At 41.7% G+C, this 18686-nt stretch overlaps 1 protein-coding gene across 1 annotated transcript; it reads right to left on the bottom strand.

The window, feature by feature from the left end:
- Positions 1-1141: 1141 nt before the first annotated feature.
- On the bottom strand, positions 1142-16555 carry cnot11 (CCR4-NOT transcription complex, subunit 11). The gene is made up of 7 exons (XM_067986221.1): positions 16023-16555; positions 13659-13823; positions 9248-9400; positions 7952-8154; positions 4823-5025; positions 3994-4090; positions 1142-2036 (listed from the first exon to the last, which is right to left on the bottom strand). Exons 1-7 carry the CDS (start codon positions 16339-16341, stop codon positions 1839-1841), a joined length of 1338 nt encoding a protein of 445 aa, XP_067842322.1. The 5' UTR covers positions 16342-16555; the 3' UTR covers positions 1142-1838.
- Positions 16556-18686: the final 2131 nt, after the last annotated feature.

An 18686-nucleotide genomic window follows, 5' to 3' on the forward strand; every position in this document is an offset into this window, starting at 1 on the left:
AGAAGGGGAAGTTCCTTTACCTCCAGTGCCAGTGGAATAAATATTAGAGGTGGAGGCAATCTGGCAGCTGGTTTTTCTACAGCAGTCAGCAGTCCCTGAAGCTGGTGGTCATTACTGCTGCTGCAGACCTCTCAGTGCTGCAGCAGTAGTTTCGCCCCCATTTTTGATTACAGCCTGTTTCAAGGATCATTCTTGCACTGGGGCTATTATAATGCAGGGACGCAGGTCCTATCGGAGAAGGACAATTGCCCCAATGGGTCAAATGGTTTCCTTCTGTGCTGGAAATGTCTAGGGTTCTATGAATTACACCCAAAAACAGTTAATCTAACTTGTACTTAAAAGGAACCTCAAATCAACAACCAGTCACTATTTTCTAACTTGATGTGGGAATGTATCTAATTATTCCGTTTCAAATGCCTACAGCTAGGATATTTCTTTGTACTTCAACAGCATTTGTAAAATTACAGCAGCCCACATATTAAAACAAAACTGTTCTCAGATCCTATCTTTAGTTTATTGAACAAACAAGCACCAACAGTCATGAAGCACCTATACTCAACGAACATCAGATTATATATTTTTTTTGCAAAGGGGTTTGCATCATTAAATCCACACAAATAACCAACCAGGTAATGATGGATCCAGGTACTACAAAACAAGACAAAAACAAGAGTAGCGGACTGTGTTATTTGTAGATTAGGGGATAATAATTGGTCCTCGTTGCCTCAGTTTTACAGGCATAAAATGGGTGCAAAAAGGACCAGTTTCGGGGTGCAGGATGCCCGAAAAACCGACGACCCAAAATTGGATCAGGCCATTTCTCAGGCGTCAGCCTAGAACAGGTTGTAGACCCTTTGCAAATGCTAATGAGGAGCCGAAAGCCAATTTAAGGACTCTTACAAGACATTGGGCTGCCCTAAGCGGAGCAGGCCTTGGTCCTGCTCCATTCAGGTGTTCGTGATGTGGCCACTGTAAAGGTAAGTTTAAAAAAAATTAAAATTTCTGTGGAGCCAGAGCATCAGTGCTCCTCCCGGCTCCACAGTACTTCCAATATGCGCTGCCAGCCATGATTGCCACCCCCCCTTCCCCTCCCCCCACTGCCTTCTGGGACTTACCAGATGGCCCCTGCTGGCGAAGCAGGTGGCCCAAAATTGCATTCTTCCATCAGGTGAGCTGTGACGAGCACCGACCAGTAGGTTGCCCTGAATATACAGATGAGGCACAGAACCAATTTCTTTCAATCCTCAGGCAGGGATCATTCCCTGTGATCAGTCGAGCCGGCAGGACAGGGCTATGCAATTTCCACCCCTCCATTCTTCATTTAAGTATCAGTAACCAAAAGTATGGATTGCTTCATATTTCAGCATTTTAATTAAAATAAAACTTTATAATCAACATCCATGAACTTTTCAATTCAAACATGGTGCACAAATTCAGTTACTTTTGTACTTTACCTAACTTTCAGTCTGTAGATGCATTTAATAACCTGAAACGTGTATATACATATGGTATACAGAACAGAAATAAACTGGTTAACACAGTTTTCTTATAGAAAGCATATCCTACCACAAATTAAATAGAAGTCAGCAAAGATGTGCATTGCTATGCAACAACTCTATCCCCAAAAAGTGACCAAGATGCTCATCAGTATCAGTTTGTACACTTGTATAACAAGAAAATAAATCAGGTCCCCTTTGGGCAAACTTGCTGGTTAAGAAAGGCTTACTGTTTTTGAACAAAACTAATTATTTTTCAATTATGCACTGAAACCACAGAAAAGGTTCCAACACACGACAAAGGTCTTTCCAGTCTTCTGAAATTTTGAACCTTGCCTTTTATTATTTTGATGATTTTGCTTCCGAAGGATTTTCTCCAGTATCCAGTGTCTTCAGTAATCGGAATAGGCCAGCTGCTTCTCGTATTCGACTGAACTCAATGCAGAAGGCCTGCACTTCAATGAACAAGTCCTGGACATTGATTATTTTGTTTCTGATCAAAGACTGGAGGAAGACACAAACAAGACGCACCAAACGGTTCTAGAAGATAACAGACAGAGAGTTTACATTGTCATCAGCATCACAGGTAAAAATTTAATAGATCACTTAGCTTCCTTTCCACATCTTCTGAGCAGTACAAACTTTATACAGCATAGATGCAGTTGATTAGTGGAGAATTTTGCACAAACAGCACTCTATAAATAACTGAACTTCACTGACATTTTTTTCTCCTCCCAATTTTCTCACCTCCCCTCCAAAAGGCGAGACAAAAAGACTCCTTCTGGGGTAGAATTCCAAGGGCACCAGCAGGCGTAATCAACCATTCTTCACAATTGAGCTTTGACTTGACTATTCCAATGCTCTCCCACCTTGCACTCTACGTAAACTCGAGCCCATACAAAACTCTGCTGCCCGTATCCTAACTCGCACCAAGTCCCATTCACCCATCACCCATGGGCTCGTTCACCTACATTGGCTCCTGGTCCAGCAACATCTTGATTTTAAAATTTTCATCCTGTTTTCAAATCCCTACATGGCCTCGCCCTTCCCCGTCTCTGTAACCTCCTCCAGCCCTACAACCCTCCGAGATCTCTGCGCTCCTCCAATTCTGGCCTCTTGCGCATCCCCGATTTTCATCGCTCCACCATTGGCAGCTGTACCTTCAGCTGCCTAGGCTCTAAGCTCCGAATTCCCTCCCTAAACCTCTCTACCCTTCTCTTCTCCTTTAAGACTCTCCTTAAAACCTACCTCTTTGACCAAACTTTCGGTCATCTGTCTTAATATTTCCTTATGTGGCTCGGTGTCAAATTTTGTTTGATAACACTCCTGTGAAGAGTCTTGGGATGTTTTACTATGTTCAAGGCGCTATATAAATGCAAGTTGTTATTGTTATTAACAGTAAATGATGGGCTCAGCTAAGAAGCTGCCCTCCTCTAATCACCCATCTCCCCCCTCAGGCTGTCACTGAGTAGTGGTGGATGGGTAAGGAAAATGAGAGGAGGAGGAATCTTAGCTAAGCCTCATTCTAGCCTAATCCAATGACATTTTTTTTAAAAAGTCTTTAATTTTTGAAAACTGGAGACAAGGTTAATTCCTAGTATGATTATTCAAAATCAGAAAGAGTATGATCAGTAAAAGGCATTTTTTGGAATTTACAGGTAATCTGACATAAACTATGCTCTGTCTAACATTTACAAAATTCTGTTGCTGGTTGTGTTTCCTTTCAACGTTCACATTAATAGTGATTTCATGTCTTCACCTACATCTCTTATGCTGCCCTCCATTATGGAGGGTAAAAATACAGTGCACAATATGCACGAAATGTATGCTATTTAGTTGTGGTGCTAAGTCAAACTTTACCCTATGTATTTGGGAGATAAGGATTTCTCCATAAGATGGAGCTTATACTCTCAAATCCTAAGTTATATAGTCCTTTTCAATCCTTAAAAAAGGTCAAAATATCACTTAGGGTGGACAGTCCGGAAAGCTGAAGCAACAACTTGTAAAGCAATCATATAAAAAAATGTCTCACATAACTCAACAACGTGAAGCAAGAAATGATGATTTATTGTGGGGGGAAGGAGAGCGAGAGCAAATAGAAGAGATTAAAGATACAACGAAAATGCATATAGGAAACTTTTGAGGGCCAGAAGGGAGATGGGAAAAATGCAACCTTGATGACTGACCAGATGTGGGGTAGAAACTGCAGTTGAGAATCGAACAGGATGCTATGGTGCGGACCACTAGTTTTAGCCTCAGGCACACTATTCGGAAAGGGGGAAAGAGGAGGTAACTAATTAGCATGGTATTCTTGCATACCCCCTGACATAGGCTTGGGAGCTGGCCAACTCAGTTGGTGCATGCATGGCAAGACCCAAGCAAATATTCTCTAATGATACCCCAGAATATCTGTACAACGTGCAAGGAAGCATACGATTATTAGCAACTACTGCAGAAAAGATTCATCAATTCAACTACACATAAGCAAGTTAATTACCTGCATGTATTTATCCTTAATCTGTTCACAAGTGGAGATACAATTTGAAATATAGAGGTGAATAAATTCTGGAGGAAGATCAACGGCTGTGGTTAGCCTACAAAAAAGACAAGAGCAGCAATCAACTACAAAACCAGAAACTTGTACTATACAAAGAGCTGACAAATTTTCATTGAAAGAACATTCCTGAATCGCCACCCAGTGACCCATTCTGGAAGTGAATTTGTGTAGACATCAGGTGAGGAAAGAAGAGAGTTAGGCTACTGTGCTCCCCGCAGTTGAACAGCTTGCCAAGGCGCAAACAGCCGCCGCTCCGGTGAGATACAGGACGGTGACTCGTGCCCATGGATTCATACTCGACAAGAAATCAACATCTTCAGTATAGGAGAGTGCAAGAAAGAAAAACAATTCCAGAATACTCAAAAGTAAACGATTTTGAAAATAAAGCATCTAGTTTAGAAATAAATTAACCTTTATAGAATTGCAGCACTTTTTATGTTGACTGGTCAAATGTAAGCAAAAAGTTAAATTTTGAAGTGCTAGTCATTTAAAATATCAAAGTTCCACTGTCCAGTGACTCCCTACTGGAAATGTGGATGTCAACTGAAGACAGAATTGGGCACAACTGATTGACTGTCAATGGAGACCATTACAGCGGAGACAGTCTGTCAACACACTGTCCAGATTCACACATGAAGGGTGGCTTGAGTAAGGCACTACCTTTTTATGTGGAAATGTACTCCAACAAGAGTCACTGTCCTCAGGAGAGCAGCGGTAAAAGATGAAAAATCAAAGAAAATTGAAGGGATAAAAAAACCACACAACTCACCTATTTACAACTTCCATGGAATGAAGGGACATATCCATATTCACAAGTACAGAGAAATACTCTGTAATCTGGCTTGACTGCATTAGCTTCAGTAACATCTCTATGGCAACCAAAGGATTATTTTCTACCAGATCAGGCAGCTTGACAGGAGTCAGACCAATGTGGTAAACTAGCTTTGGATCTTTTTCTAATTCACCAAGGAGCTAACGTGGAGGAAATAAAAGTAAAAACTCATTGTTACATGAGGACCATGCACTCAGGTACAGCACAGATGTGCACCAATTTGCAGACACACCATCAGATGATTACCCAGTAATTACTACTGGAGGATTAAATTATCCTTATTTTAAGCATATGTATTCATAGAACTAACATTAATGCAGATAGAAATTTTGTTAAGATGATTTTCAACACTGGAAGAAATGAGATAATTCTAACTTTTTAAACATTCATGAAACTGAATGCAGTTAATTCCCACCCTCCCCACTTCTCATTTTTCCCCGTACAATGTTACATCTTCAAAGCGAACCTTGGATTGTCTCGCAAGAAGTTTGCAGAAATTACTTTGAAAGCATTAAAGCTTCAGTGCAGACGGTTATGCATAAACTTGAGAATAGTAGATTGTACCTGTTAGAAGACCCAACATCTTAAAAAAATAATGATCTAACACAGAATACTGCATAAACTTTACAGTATACACAAATTCTAAAAGTTACACATGTAAAGTGTATGTATATGAACACATCGGGAGTCATTTCACAGCTGTAATCCTTCCATGGCCTCACCCCTACCTATCTCTGTTACCTCCTCCAGCCCTACAACCCTCCGAGATCTCGGCGCTCCTCCAAGTCTGGCCTCTTGTGCATCCCCGATTTCCAGCGCCCCACCAATGGCGGCCACGCCTTCACCTGCCTAGGCCCTAAGCTCTGGAATTCCCTCCCTAAATCTCTCCACCTTTTAAGATGCTCCCTTAAAACCAACCTCTGACCACCGGTCCCAATATCTGATTTGGTGTTAAATTTTGTCTGATAACATTCCTGTTAAGTGCTATGGGATGTTTTACTACTACATTAAAGGCACTATATAAATGCAAATTGCTGTTGTTTTGATTCAGATCATGGCAATAAATACAGAAATTGATCAGATTGGTGCAGGCTAACTCAATAATATCCTCCTCCTCACCTATGATCTTACTATTTAAGGTCACAACTTTCCATATCTAAATTTGATGTCAAATTTCTATATTGATCCCTCAATTCCCAAGTCCAGAATAATATCAGCAGCCCGAGCAAACCACTCACCAAATCTTTCCATTCTAAGAATTTTTCTTTCACTCCTACACTTTGCTTTCTGCCCTTCAACTTTCTCTGCATCCATGTGGCATTACCTTTGCATAAGTCTCTTCATCTGATATCTTAAATGCTTTTTAAAACTCTTTACAAACTATAGCCATTGCATTTCCTTTATTTATCCTCATTTCTTCAGGGAATTCTATATGGTTAGTCAAACAAAAGTTACCTTCTAGAAATTCATGCTGACTGGTCCTAATTAAGTCATATTTTTTGAAGTATTTTGTAATTCCATCATGTATTATAGACTCTCAGTTTACCAACAGCTGAGGTAAGACTAACCGGCCCATGATTTCCTGTATTTTATCTCCTTTTTTCATTTGCCACCTTCCAGTCCTCTGGCTCAATATTCATTTTCACAGAACACTGGATCATTCTCATCAGAGCCATGCATCAAGAGCTAGAGGAAGCAGTGTATTTGTTTTCAGTACAGGAACTTCCCTTTTTTTCCCCCCTTCGATAGTTGAAGACACTGGCAGGCGACATATTTGCAGCCTCCACCAGTGCCACTCTAAGGCAGTTGATAGGATATATGAAAGAGAAGATGGAGGACAGCTCCGTCTACCTGCTTGGTTTACATTCCACAGCATCCCACATGGGAAGAGTGAAAAATCTGCTTGTCCATGTTTACAAAATTCAACCTTTGTTTAATTATCACAAGTTAAATATGTCCATTAGGAAAAGATTAGGAGTAATCCTGCTTTGAAATCACTTCTGGGTATGTTTCCCCCTCTCAAGGTATTTTACTTTGTAAGAAACAAGAAATAGGAACAGGAGTAGCCCATTGAGCCTGCTCCACCATTCAATAAAATCATGGTTGATCTTTGACCTTAACTCCGCTTTCCTGCCCGATCCCCATATCCCAGGATTCCCTTGGAGTCCAAAAATCTATCGATCTCAGCCTTCAACATATTCAACGACTAAGCATCCACAGCCCTCTGGGGTAGAGAATTCCAAAGATTCACAACCCTCTGCGAGAAGAAATTCCTCCTCATCTCAGTCTTAAATAGCCAACCCCTTATCCTGAGACTATGTGCCCCCTAGTTCTAGATTCTCCAGCCAGGAGAAACAACCTCTCAGCATCTACCCTGTCAAGCCTCCTCAGAATCTTATCTGTTTCAATGAGATCACCTCTTATTTATCTAAACTCCAGACAATACAAGCCCTTCTTACTCAATCTCTCATCATAGGACAACCCTCTCATCCCAGGAATTAATCTAGTGAACCTTTGTTGCACCCCATCTAAGGCAAGTATATCCTTCCTTATGTAAGGAGACCAAAACTGTGCACAGTACTCCAGGTGTGATCTCACCAAAGCCCTGTACAATTCTAGCAAGACTTCCTTACTCTCGTACTCCAACCTCCTTGCAATAAAGGCCAAAATTCCATTTGCCTTCCTAATTGCTTGCTGCACCTGCATGCTAACTTTCTGTGTTTCTTGTACGAGGACACCCAGATCTCTCTGAACACCAACATTTAATAGTTTATCACCATTTTTAAAATATTCTGCCTTTCTATTCTTCCTACCAAAGTGAATTTCCATACCATGCACTGTCTGTCCCAAGCATCTGCTGTTATGGACCCATGACTTTCCCTCCCTCATTATCAGGAAGCACCTGGCACCATTCAGAGTCATCTCTTAATTGCTGAGCTGATATCGGGACTCACCGGCTGGAACTGGCAATCATAGGGGCAATTCCATAACACTGAGTGTTGGTGGTGCAGCTCATTGATGCTCCAAATGATTTAGCTGTTTAAAGTAATACTTATTTGCAATTACCTGCGTTTGTTGCTGTGCAGATAAGGGACTCTTGAAAGCCTTTGACATGATGCGCTTAATTTCCACCCCAGTGCTGTTTTTAACACACATGGTTTTATCCCACTGGATGGTATGATCAGGTTCTGTTGGGTTCAGCCAAGCTAGCTCATCCTCACACACATGAAGTGGGGGAGCAGGGCGAATAAACTCTGGCCTAAAATGACCTTCACACAAGAAAAAGAAAACCATGATTAGCTTTTTATTTTTCCACCAGAGAAAATTTGACAGGAAAAAAACTGAAGTGCCAAATAGTTGATATGTCTTCAAATGACTAGAAGTAATTGTTTGACAGAATGCAGAAACTCCAGCTGGATCTAATTTGTATCTTTGGCCATGATAAAGAAATTACACCACATTTTAAAAAGGAATCCACAGTAGCTGTATCTATATAGAGCAACTCAGGACCAAAATGGGTTGACATTTCTACAACACTGGTCTCTAACAACAGACATAATAACACAATTACACCATTTATTGCATTCCACTAAGTGCTCCCTTCTTATTTTGTTTTAGAGCAATATTTTCTTATGTCAGGGATACTGCAAATTGTGCTTTTTTAAAAGCATCAATATATTTATTTTGCTTTACAGATTAACCACTTCAAAAAAGCATACGAACCCAGCATGTGTGCTGTTCTCGAGCTGTAATTGAAGGGAAATAAAGACCACCAGATTGACAGCTTAACAGCACAGCTCACAATCTGGGAGCGTTTACAGGGAGGAAGGCTGAGTGGCTTATGCATGCAGAAGATAGATTTCTTCTCCTTCCTTCACCCCTCCCTCAAGTTAATGGGAGGGAAATCCTCACCAAACAATCAAGCTAGTTAGGAAATCTATACTGCCGAATTGAAAATGATGTATATGATAGGATGTTGCAGCTTTGCACCAACAATTTCCCATTTTAGATGTATTATCAAGGGAAGTGGCTATTAACACAGAGGAATATAGCCAACCCACCTACTTCCTTCTCTTTCCACGTATCTACGATTACTACACATGCTATATCTACCAAGAGGTCTGGATGGCCTCAACTGATATTAATGGTGTCCATTTCTGAGACTACTATTAGGCTAATTCAGTCCCACACCAAACACCGCACACTCTTGTAGCACTAAATAATCTACCAGCCATAACAAAAGCTAGCAAAAACATCTTCATTAAAAAAAAGACAGATTTGAACTTGGGTTCTGTGAATAAGTCAAACACTCTACATCAACAGCACTTTTGCTAATATCTTGATCAATTTAAAACTACCTACTTTCTATTGGTGGCCTTGGTCCACTCACTAAAGCCTCTATAATCTGAGTTGCTACAGAACTGTCAAATCCAGAGTTGGAAGAGTCGGGATCGGGATCAGGGAGTATGCTTGGAAAGCTGGCTTTGCTCTGTGTTGGCAGTTCAGACTGGCGCTCTGCAGAATGAATAAAAGATTATACACAGTGTACAAATATATAAAGTCGATTAATATATAAAGGACAGCTCCACCCGCTTGTTACAGATAAACTGAAGTTGACTCCCTTTATGCTGCAGTTATTTGCATCACTTCCTGTGATTGATGCAGTCCTGTTATTGCAACATTTCTTTTCATCCTTTCTCCTCCCTCCTTCCTGTAAAGGTGTTGACTTCTTGCTGGGGTATAGTTCCACAGATAGCAAACAGCAACAAGAACCCGGATTAGTTTTCTCCTTCCTAACCCCTACTACTGCCTAGCTGAGATCAGCTAACTCAGCACACGTTGGGGATCAAACACAGGATCTTCCTGGTCTATAAAGCTTAGCTAATCTGTGGAGAAAGTCACTGAGCCAATAACATTTGATATTTTTCCTTGTACTGCTTCAAAAACTCAACACTCATCCACAATCAGAAAAAAAACAAATTTCTATGTTAGCAATTTGCAAAATTAGGGCCGATGCAAAAGACATACACAGATGCTACGTTGAATATAATTCATAATTATCTCAATGTAATCTTTGGGGAGGTTGGGGGAGCTACATTCAAATTCTGTACACAGCTTTTCCTGAATTATAGTGGATTTCTCATGTTATTGACCGCAAATGCTGGAAATCTTTAAAAAAAATACTGCAAATACACAGGTCAGTCAGTGTTAGTAAAGAGAAAAGACAGGCTATGATGTTTCATCATGTGAACCCTTCATCAGACCCAACCACTAACCAGGTAAAATTATCTGCACGATAGTACTAATTAGCCAATTTCCCACAGCATGGTTTGCAAGGTGTGCGCGCGCGTGCGCATGCAAGAGGCAGGACTAGATGTAGGGCAGATGGATCAGGGAGAACTTCGTAAGTTTTAGCTCATACAAAACTCTGCTGCCTGTATCCTAACTCATACCAAGTCCCATTCACCCATCACACCCGTGCTTGCTGACCCACATTGGCTCCCAGTCCGGCAACGACTTGCATTTCATATTCTCATTGTTGTGTTCAAATCCCTCCTTGGCCTCGCCCCTCCCTATCCCTGTAACCTCCTCCAGCCCTACAACCCTCCGTGATCTCTGCATTTCTCCAATTCTGGCCAATTGCGCATCGCTAATTTTCTTTGCTCCACCATTGGCAGGTGTGCCTTCAACTGCCTAAGCCCTGGAATTCAGTCCCTAACCTCTCCACCTCTCTCTCTCTCTCCTCCTACAAGAAGCTCCTTAAAACTTACCTCTTTGACCAAGCTTTTGGTCACCTGTCCTAATATCTCTATGTGACTCAGTGTCAAATTTTGTCTGATAACGCTCTTGTAAAGAGCCTTGGGATGTTTTATTACATTAAAGGCGCTACATAAAAGCAAGCTGTTGTTGAATGGTTTATGGGGGTCGGGAGGGAGCGGCGTGAGTCAGGAAGCAGGAATGCATCAGTCAATGCAAGGCCTCAGCTGAGGGGGTATCTCTGTTTCAGCAGATTGAATGGAGAACTTCAAATTGTGGAATGGCTCAGAGCAAATCATCACCAGGCCCAGAGAGATGCAAAAGGACTGGGAGGCACATTATGGAGACAAAGAGCAAAATATAGGGTCAGCTGGCAGGGGCGGGGGGATGAACTATCTTGGCAACAAAAAAAATTGGTTAAATCTCCCCATGATGTGACTGGTCTATGGTCACATGGTTAATAGACTCATTAGCAACATTAAGTGCTCAGTACACTATTACAATTCTACAGAAACAATAAGATTTTTAATTAGATAGGTAGATAGTCCCCCCACACTACAGACCATTGGGGGGGGGGGGGCGGAGAATGGGGGACAGGCAAGTGACAAGATCTCAAGGAAACTGTAGGCACCCACCAGAAAATTAATAAGAATTGCCAAGGTGACTCTGACTTTCCTTCCTAGCCTATGAGGAGTCAGGCCTCTGTCCAGCATCATTCTGTACAGGGAAGTTGCAGGGAAAAACCTGGTTTACCATTATGTCATGACACAGAGATAGGGAAAATGGAAGAGGGGGAGGAGTAGCCTTAATGATTAGAGATGAAATCACTTCAATGATAAAGGGGGATATAACGAGAGGTAAGCAGCCAACAGAGACCTTATGAGTTGAATTGAGAAATAGGAAAGGATCTAAGACTATAGTGGGAGTTGTGTATAGGACCCCTAGCAGCAGCTCTGAAGTGCTAGATTGTATAAATGCAGAGATTAGACAAGCGTGTAACAAAGACATAGTGGTCTTAATGGGGGACTTTAACCTTCACATAGATTGGGAAAAGCAGACTAGCAACTGTCAGAAAGGGCTCTTGTAGTATTTCAGCACAATGTTTCAGGGCACAGTAACATTCCTACCAAACTGAAGGGTTACACCTGAAATGTTAACTCATCTAATTTCTCCACAGGTTACTAACAAACATTCTGGGTGTTTCCAGCATGCATTGTTTTTGTTCCATATTAAAAACATTTTGCAGACTTGACAAAAAATGACCCCCAACTGGAAATACCACCATGCTTTATTTGCTTCCACATCTGCAGCTTCACACTCAAATCAAACGTAGTACCACAGTGATGGTTGTTTTGAGTGCTTTGGTCAGATTTATTTGGAGTATTTTTGTGCAATTTGTCAGTGTGCCAGTATATACCAAGGCAAGAAAAATCTGACATTTGCACAAATCTAATTCATTTCACCTTTTATAGACACTGTATATGTCTATGGAAACAATAAAAAAGTAAGTTTCATTTGCAGCATTGTCCGATACAATTAAGTTCATGTAACAGGGCATTTTTTTTAAAAACCACTCCAAGATGGAAAGGAGTCAGTTAGAATATAAGGTGCAGGAATAGGCCATTCAACAAGATCATGGCTGTTCTTCTACCTCAATGCCATTTTCTTCCACTATCCCCATATCCCTTGATGCCTTTAATATCTAGAAATCTATCGATCTCTGTTTTGAATGTACTCAATGACTGAGCCTCCACAGCACCCTGGGGTAGAGAATTCCAAAGATTCACCAACCCGAGTGAAGAAATTTCTCATCTCAGTCCTAAATGGCCTACCCCTTATTCTGAGACCGTGACCCCTGGTTCTAGAATTCCCAGCCAGGGAAAACATCCTCCTTGCATCTACCCTGTTGAGCCCTTTAAGAATTTTGTATGTTTCAATGAGATCACCTCTCATTCTTCTAAGCTCCAGAGAATACAGGCCTAGTCTACTCAATCTCTCCTCATATGACAATCCCGCCATCCCAGGAATCAGTCTGGTGAACCTTCGTTGCATTCCCTCAATGGCAAGTCCCTCTCTTAGGAAAGGAGACCAAAATTGTACACAATACTCCAGGTGCAGTCTCACCAAGGCCCTATATAATTGCAGTAAAACATCTTTACTCCTGTACTCAAATCCTCTTGTAATAAAGGCCAACATACCGTTTGCCTTCCTACTTGCTTGCTGCTCATGCACATTAGCTTTCAGTGACTCATGTTCAAGAACAACCAGGTCCCTTTGAACATCAACATTTCCCAATCTCTCACCATTTAAAAAATACTCTGCATTTCTGTTTTTCCTCCCAAAGTGGGTAACTTCACATTTTTCCACATTATATTCCATCTGCCATGTTCATGCCCACTCACTTAGCCTGTCTAAAGGACTGGAAAACATTCAGAGAATGTCAAACTGTTCAGTGACGTGCAAGCTATTTACAAAAGTCACTTGAATCTTGTTAGCCTTTAAATGCATGACCCATTCTTCATAACACTTACAGAATTCTTTCACCTGTCTCAAAGTTCTTAAGCTATCCCAGTCTAGTTTTGCAGTTGGGAGTTCACACCATCTCTTCCATTGCCCTCAACATTTAAACATGACACCTAGACTTATTTTATTTTTCAGCCTCAACCTGCTAAATTTTGCTGCAAAACTCAGCAGTGGCAGACTCAAAAAATAAAGCAGATACCAATCAACTCTTATAAACAACACTGCTTGAGGCACAGGTTTGTGTGCATTGCTACTACGTCCCAAAATTCACTCAAACGCAGGTGAGTCTAGCTACTATTTTGAAATAGATTATCTATTTAGCTGCAACAATTACACCATCTGACAATTGCAGTCTGCATTTTGTCAGCTGCAGAAATTATGTGAGTACTCGCAAGGTAAACATTACAATTCAATAAACTCAGATCTGCAGGGTCCTCAGCTGAACTCACTGTAATTGCAGTTTTGTTGAAGAGTGTACAACAATTTCACTCACCTGCCAAGGCCAGCTGCAGACCACTAATGTCTACAGACTGAGGCATGTTACCCACATCCATACAAGCAATCTGACGGGGAGTTTTCTTAAACAGCTCTCTCGGAGGAGCCAACATCAACTGAGAAAGAAAAAACTTCTCTGGGGGCGTAATAGGTGGCAAGAATCCTGTCAAACAGCACAACAAAATAAGGTTTAGTCTGGAGTTTAATTTATTTGTTAAAGTTTATTCAAACATTAGCAAAAAAGCATGAAAAGTCCAAACAGTACTATAGAAAGCTTTGAAAATTGAGTTTTTATTGAAATTTATATTAGTGAATTTTAATTTTCCTTGTACGTTTAAGATAATTTCCCACAGGTTCCCCTCAGAGTACTATACTCCATACAATAATGTGTTCCTGAAAGAAATCAGAATGCTATTTAAGATATATGCTTGACTCTTTTTTTCTAAATTGTCTTTTGTTTCTCCATCATTCCCTGACGAAAGGTGGAGCCAAGCAGCTGGTTCCTATGATGCTACTGCTTTTAAACTGGTTGCCAGGTATGTAGGGCAGGTTGACTTATCCCTACTTTGGGGAAGGAGACAATAACAACCCTCATCTAAACATGCTATGGCCTCATTAGCCTATTCTGAAGCCAACCAATTTTTCCAAAAATGCAAACTTAAGATTATTGATATGCTTGTCCTGTCTATATGTTTCAATACTTAGATTTATATTAGCAGTGTGAATAAGAGGAGTCAAACAAGAGACAGCACATTATGTTTCAGCTCTATTTACAACCCAGCTAAAACACTCCCTCATCCAGCAACAATTACACCATCTGACAATTGCAGTCTGCATTTTGCCAGCTGCAGAAATTATGTGAGTACTCGCAAGGTAAACATTACAATTCAATAAACTCAGATCTGCAGGGTCCTCAGCTGAACTCACTGTAATTGCAGCTTTGTTGAAGAGTGTACAACAATTTCACTCACCTGCCAAGGCCAGCTGCAGACCACTAATGTAGCTCCAGCACTAATTACTTAAATGTAGCTTGGCTTTCAGATATGCAGGAAGTTAATCAATTGACCTCTGAATAAAAGTATATTTTTTCCACATAAATCTTACACAGCATCTTTAAAGCTCACTGACTTGCTACAATTTCTAGAATGCTGGGAAAATAAAACTTTAATATTCAAATTATTCCCAATCTTCAATACATCATTGGATTTCACACAAATTTACACTCAATTAAAAGTTTAAATAAAAAAATCATGTTAGCAATTAGTAGGCCTCCATAAATCAGGGAGTTTATGAACTATTATTTGTTCCCCTCTACAATGCAAAATAAGTTCAGGAGGTGAAAGTAGAATAGTTTACATCCCTGTCCCTTTAGCTACTGAAACTGGACTCAAATACAGTTTTCTCAACTGTATTCAATTCAGTGGAATGGAATACTTAACCAAATTTTGCCCCTAGTGTCAGCATTAAACATGGGCTAGAAGAAAAATAAAGCTGCCTCAAGGTTGCTTTCTAAGTCTACCTGAAATTGAATCTCAAAACTGCATCTGCTACTACACCAGTATGACATGTCCATTTCCCAACCAGCCATTCTTATCAGATTACCAGTTTGTGCTGATATATGGGCAGTTTTGCACTGTGGAATCCCAATTAGTAACTAGCTGAATGTTGCCTAAACTAGTTTCATATAGCAGGAAGTTTAGCAGCAATTGCAGACTTTCACCCAGGCTGAGCTGAATTTGAACTGAAGATGAAAGAACAGTGGTTCATCTAATTCCCCAGTGTGAATGTCATCTGATGTTATTGTGAGGTATACTATGCTGCACAGCCCAGAATCACATGAAAGGAAGACAGACTTGTATTTGCATAGCACCTCATTAAATCTCAGAAAGAACTCAAAGCGTTTCATATACAATAATTGGTGAAAGTGCATTGACTGTTGCTGTATGGAGAAGGGAAATTGAGTTGAACTCCCTCCACTTCTAGAAACAGCATAGTGAGATCTTTCACATCCAAGTGAAGCATCAGAAAAGGCAGAAAGATTTCGGTTTAATATCTCAAACGAAGAACAGCACCACCGATAACGCAGCACTGGAGGATCAGCCTAGATTGTGTGCTCTGGTCCAGGGTGAGAATGCAAGTTAAAACGAGAAATGTAAAACTCTGACCACATTCTCTCAAAAAGTGCAGCGTCTCAGACTCCCCCTGTCTCAGTCTCAGCCTTCCCCTGAACCCTACAAACTCTCACTGAGAATCGCTGATCACCTTCAGGAAGGAGAGTCGGGGGTGGGGGGAAAGAGAGATGAGAGAAGCGGCAGTGCCCAGGTCTCCCGACTGCCGCTAATAATAGACAGGGCGCCCTTACCCAGGAGCTGCTTCTCCTGCTCCTCCGCCACCGGGGCCGGATTCAGCAGGTGCGCGAAGACGGCGGCGAAGGGGTTGGCGGCGAGGGGCTCGGTGCGGTACATCTCCCAGAGCAGGTAGAGGGCGGTGAGCCGCTGCTGGGGGCTGGGCAGCAGGTCGGGCTGCTGCAACAACATGACGAGCGTGGAGCCGACGCGGAAGTGGTCGTGCTTGCCGAAGTAGTGGTGGAAGGCGGTGGACAGGCCCTCGAACGTGTTGCTCGTCGCCTCCTCGCAGATGATGCCGATCAGGCTCGTCAGCTCCTTGGGAGCCAGCGTCATGGTTACCGCGGGCGCGCGCCGCCGCCACCGCAACACTCGATCTTGCGCACGTTCTTAAAAATTATATATATATATTTTAAGGTTTTTCACTCCTCCTCCTCCTCCTCCTTCTCCTCTCCCCGCCCGCCGCTTCTTTTCTGGGAAAAAACAAACAAAACATAAAAATGAAGTTTATAACCGGCCGGGCCGGGCAAGGCCGGGCCGCGCGCGATCAGGCCTCAGAATGAGGAAAAAGTGCCGCAAACCAACCATTTGGCCGTCCGGTCAATTCCCGCCCACCGGTCCCGTTTTACAGCACTGTCGCAAAGTTTGATCATTCATAACCAGGCTGGCAATTGTGTGTGCTTCAGTGTGAAGCGTAATTTGGGGTTAACTGCCTTGTGCATTCTTTGCCATTTAAAGAGGTGGTGTGACTTAATATTTATATTTCTTTCCTAATATCAGTGGCAAAAAATAATTCCAGAATGTCACTTCAGGGGAGTTGGACCGCAGAAAGTAGAATAAATTGAAATGAGGAAAATATAAATTTAAAACAAATATATCAGGAAGAGCTTTTTTGTTCTCAGGATAATAATTGATTATAATAATCTGTTAGGCAGGGTAGAAGAGAGATTAATAGGGGCGTCTTAGAAAGTAAGATGAAGCGGAAAAAAGGAGCGTATGACAGGTGTCAGGTAGATAACACAAATGAGAACCAGGCAGAATATAGAAAGTTCAGAGGGGAAGTGAAAAAGGAAATAAGAGGGGCAAAGGGAGAGTATGAGAATAGACTGGGGGCCAACATAAAAGGGAATCCAAAGGTCTTTTATAGGCATATAAACAGTAAACTGGTAGTAAGAGGAGGAGTGGGGCCGATTAGGGACCAAAAAGGAGATCTACTCATGGAGGCAGAGGGCATAGCCAAGGTACTAAATGAGTACTTTGTATCTGTCTTCACCAAGGAAGAAGATGCTGCCAGAGTCTCAGTAAAGGAAGATATAGTTGAGATACTGGATGGGCTACCAGTTGATAAAGAAGAGGTTCTAGAAAGGCTAACTGTACTTTAAGTAGATAAGTCACCCGGTCCGGATGGGATGCATCCTAGGTTGCTGAGGGAAATAAGGATGGAAATTGCGGCGGTACTAGCCATAATCTTCCAAACATCCGTAGATACGGGGGTGGTGCCAGAGGACTGAAGAATTGCAAATGTTGCACCCTTGTTCAAAAAAGGGTGTAAGGATAAACCCAGCAACTATAGGCCAGTCAATTTAACCTCGATGGTGGGGAAACTTTTAGAAACGATAATCCGGGACAGAATTAAAAGTCACTTGGATGAGTGTGGATTGATTAGGGGAAGCCAGCATAGATTTGTTAAAGACAAATCGGTTTAACCAACTTGATAGAGTTTTTTCTTGAGGTAACAGAGAGGGTCGATGAGGGAAATGTAGTTGATATGGTGTATGTGGACTTTCAAAAGGCGTTTGATAAAGTGCCACAAGGTAGGCTTGTCATCAAGATTGTGGCCCATGGAATAAAGGGGGCAGTAGCAACATGGATACAGAATTGGCTAAGTGACAGGAAACAGAGAGTAGTGGTGAACAGTTGTTTTTCGGACTGGAGGGAGGTGTACAGTTGTGTTCCCCAGGGGTCGGTGCTGGGACCACTGCTTTTCTTGATATATATTAATGACTTGGACTTGGGTGTACAGGGCACAATTTCAAAATTTGCAGATGACACAAAACTTGGAAGGGTAGTGAACAGTGAGGAGGATAGTGATAGAGTTCAAGAGGATATAGACAGGCTGGTGGCATGGACAGATGAAATTTAACGCAGAAAAATGCAAAGTGATACATTTTGGTACGAAGAATGAGGAGAGGCAAAATAAACTAGAGGGTACAATTCTAAAAGGGGTACAGGATTAGAGAGAGATCTGTGGGTATATGTGCACAAATCGTTGAAGGTGGCAGGGTAGGTTGAGAAAGCGGTCAGAAATCATAGAAAGGTTAGGAAGGAGGCCATTCGGCCCATTGAGTCCGCGCTGGCTGTATGCAAGAGCAATGCAGCAAGTCCCACTCCCCCACCCTTTCCCCGAAGCCCTGCAAATTTTTTTCTTTCAAGTACTTATCCAGTTCCCTTTTGAAGGCCACGATTGAATCTACCTCCACCAATCCCATGAGCAGTGCATTCCAGATCCTAACCACTCGCTGTGTAAAACAGTTTTTCCTCATGTCATCTTTGGTTCTTTTGCCAATCATCATAAATCTATGTCGTCTGGTCCTTGACACTTCTGCCAATGGGAACAGTTTCTCTTTATCCACTCTGTCTAGACCCTTCGTGATTTTGAATACCTCTATCAAATCTCCTTG

This window comes from Heptranchias perlo, chromosome 6, assembly GCF_035084215.1.
Source record: "Heptranchias perlo isolate sHepPer1 chromosome 6, sHepPer1.hap1, whole genome shotgun sequence".
NCBI lineage: Eukaryota > Metazoa > Chordata > Chondrichthyes > Hexanchiformes > Hexanchidae > Heptranchias > Heptranchias perlo.

Coding starts and splice junctions, on each gene's coding strand:
- cnot11 (XM_067986221.1), bottom strand. CDS start 16,341: ATGACGCTGGCTCCCAAGGAGCTGACGAGCCTGATCGGCATCATCTGC. Junction 5,026..7,951: donor CTGCACAGCAACAAACGCAG/GTAATTGCAAAT, acceptor CCTCCACGTTAG/CTCCTTGGTGAATTAGAAAA. Junction 2,037..3,993: donor TTAAGGATAAATACATGCAG/GTAATTAACTTG, acceptor GTTATCTTCTAG/AACCGTTTGGTGCGTCTTGT.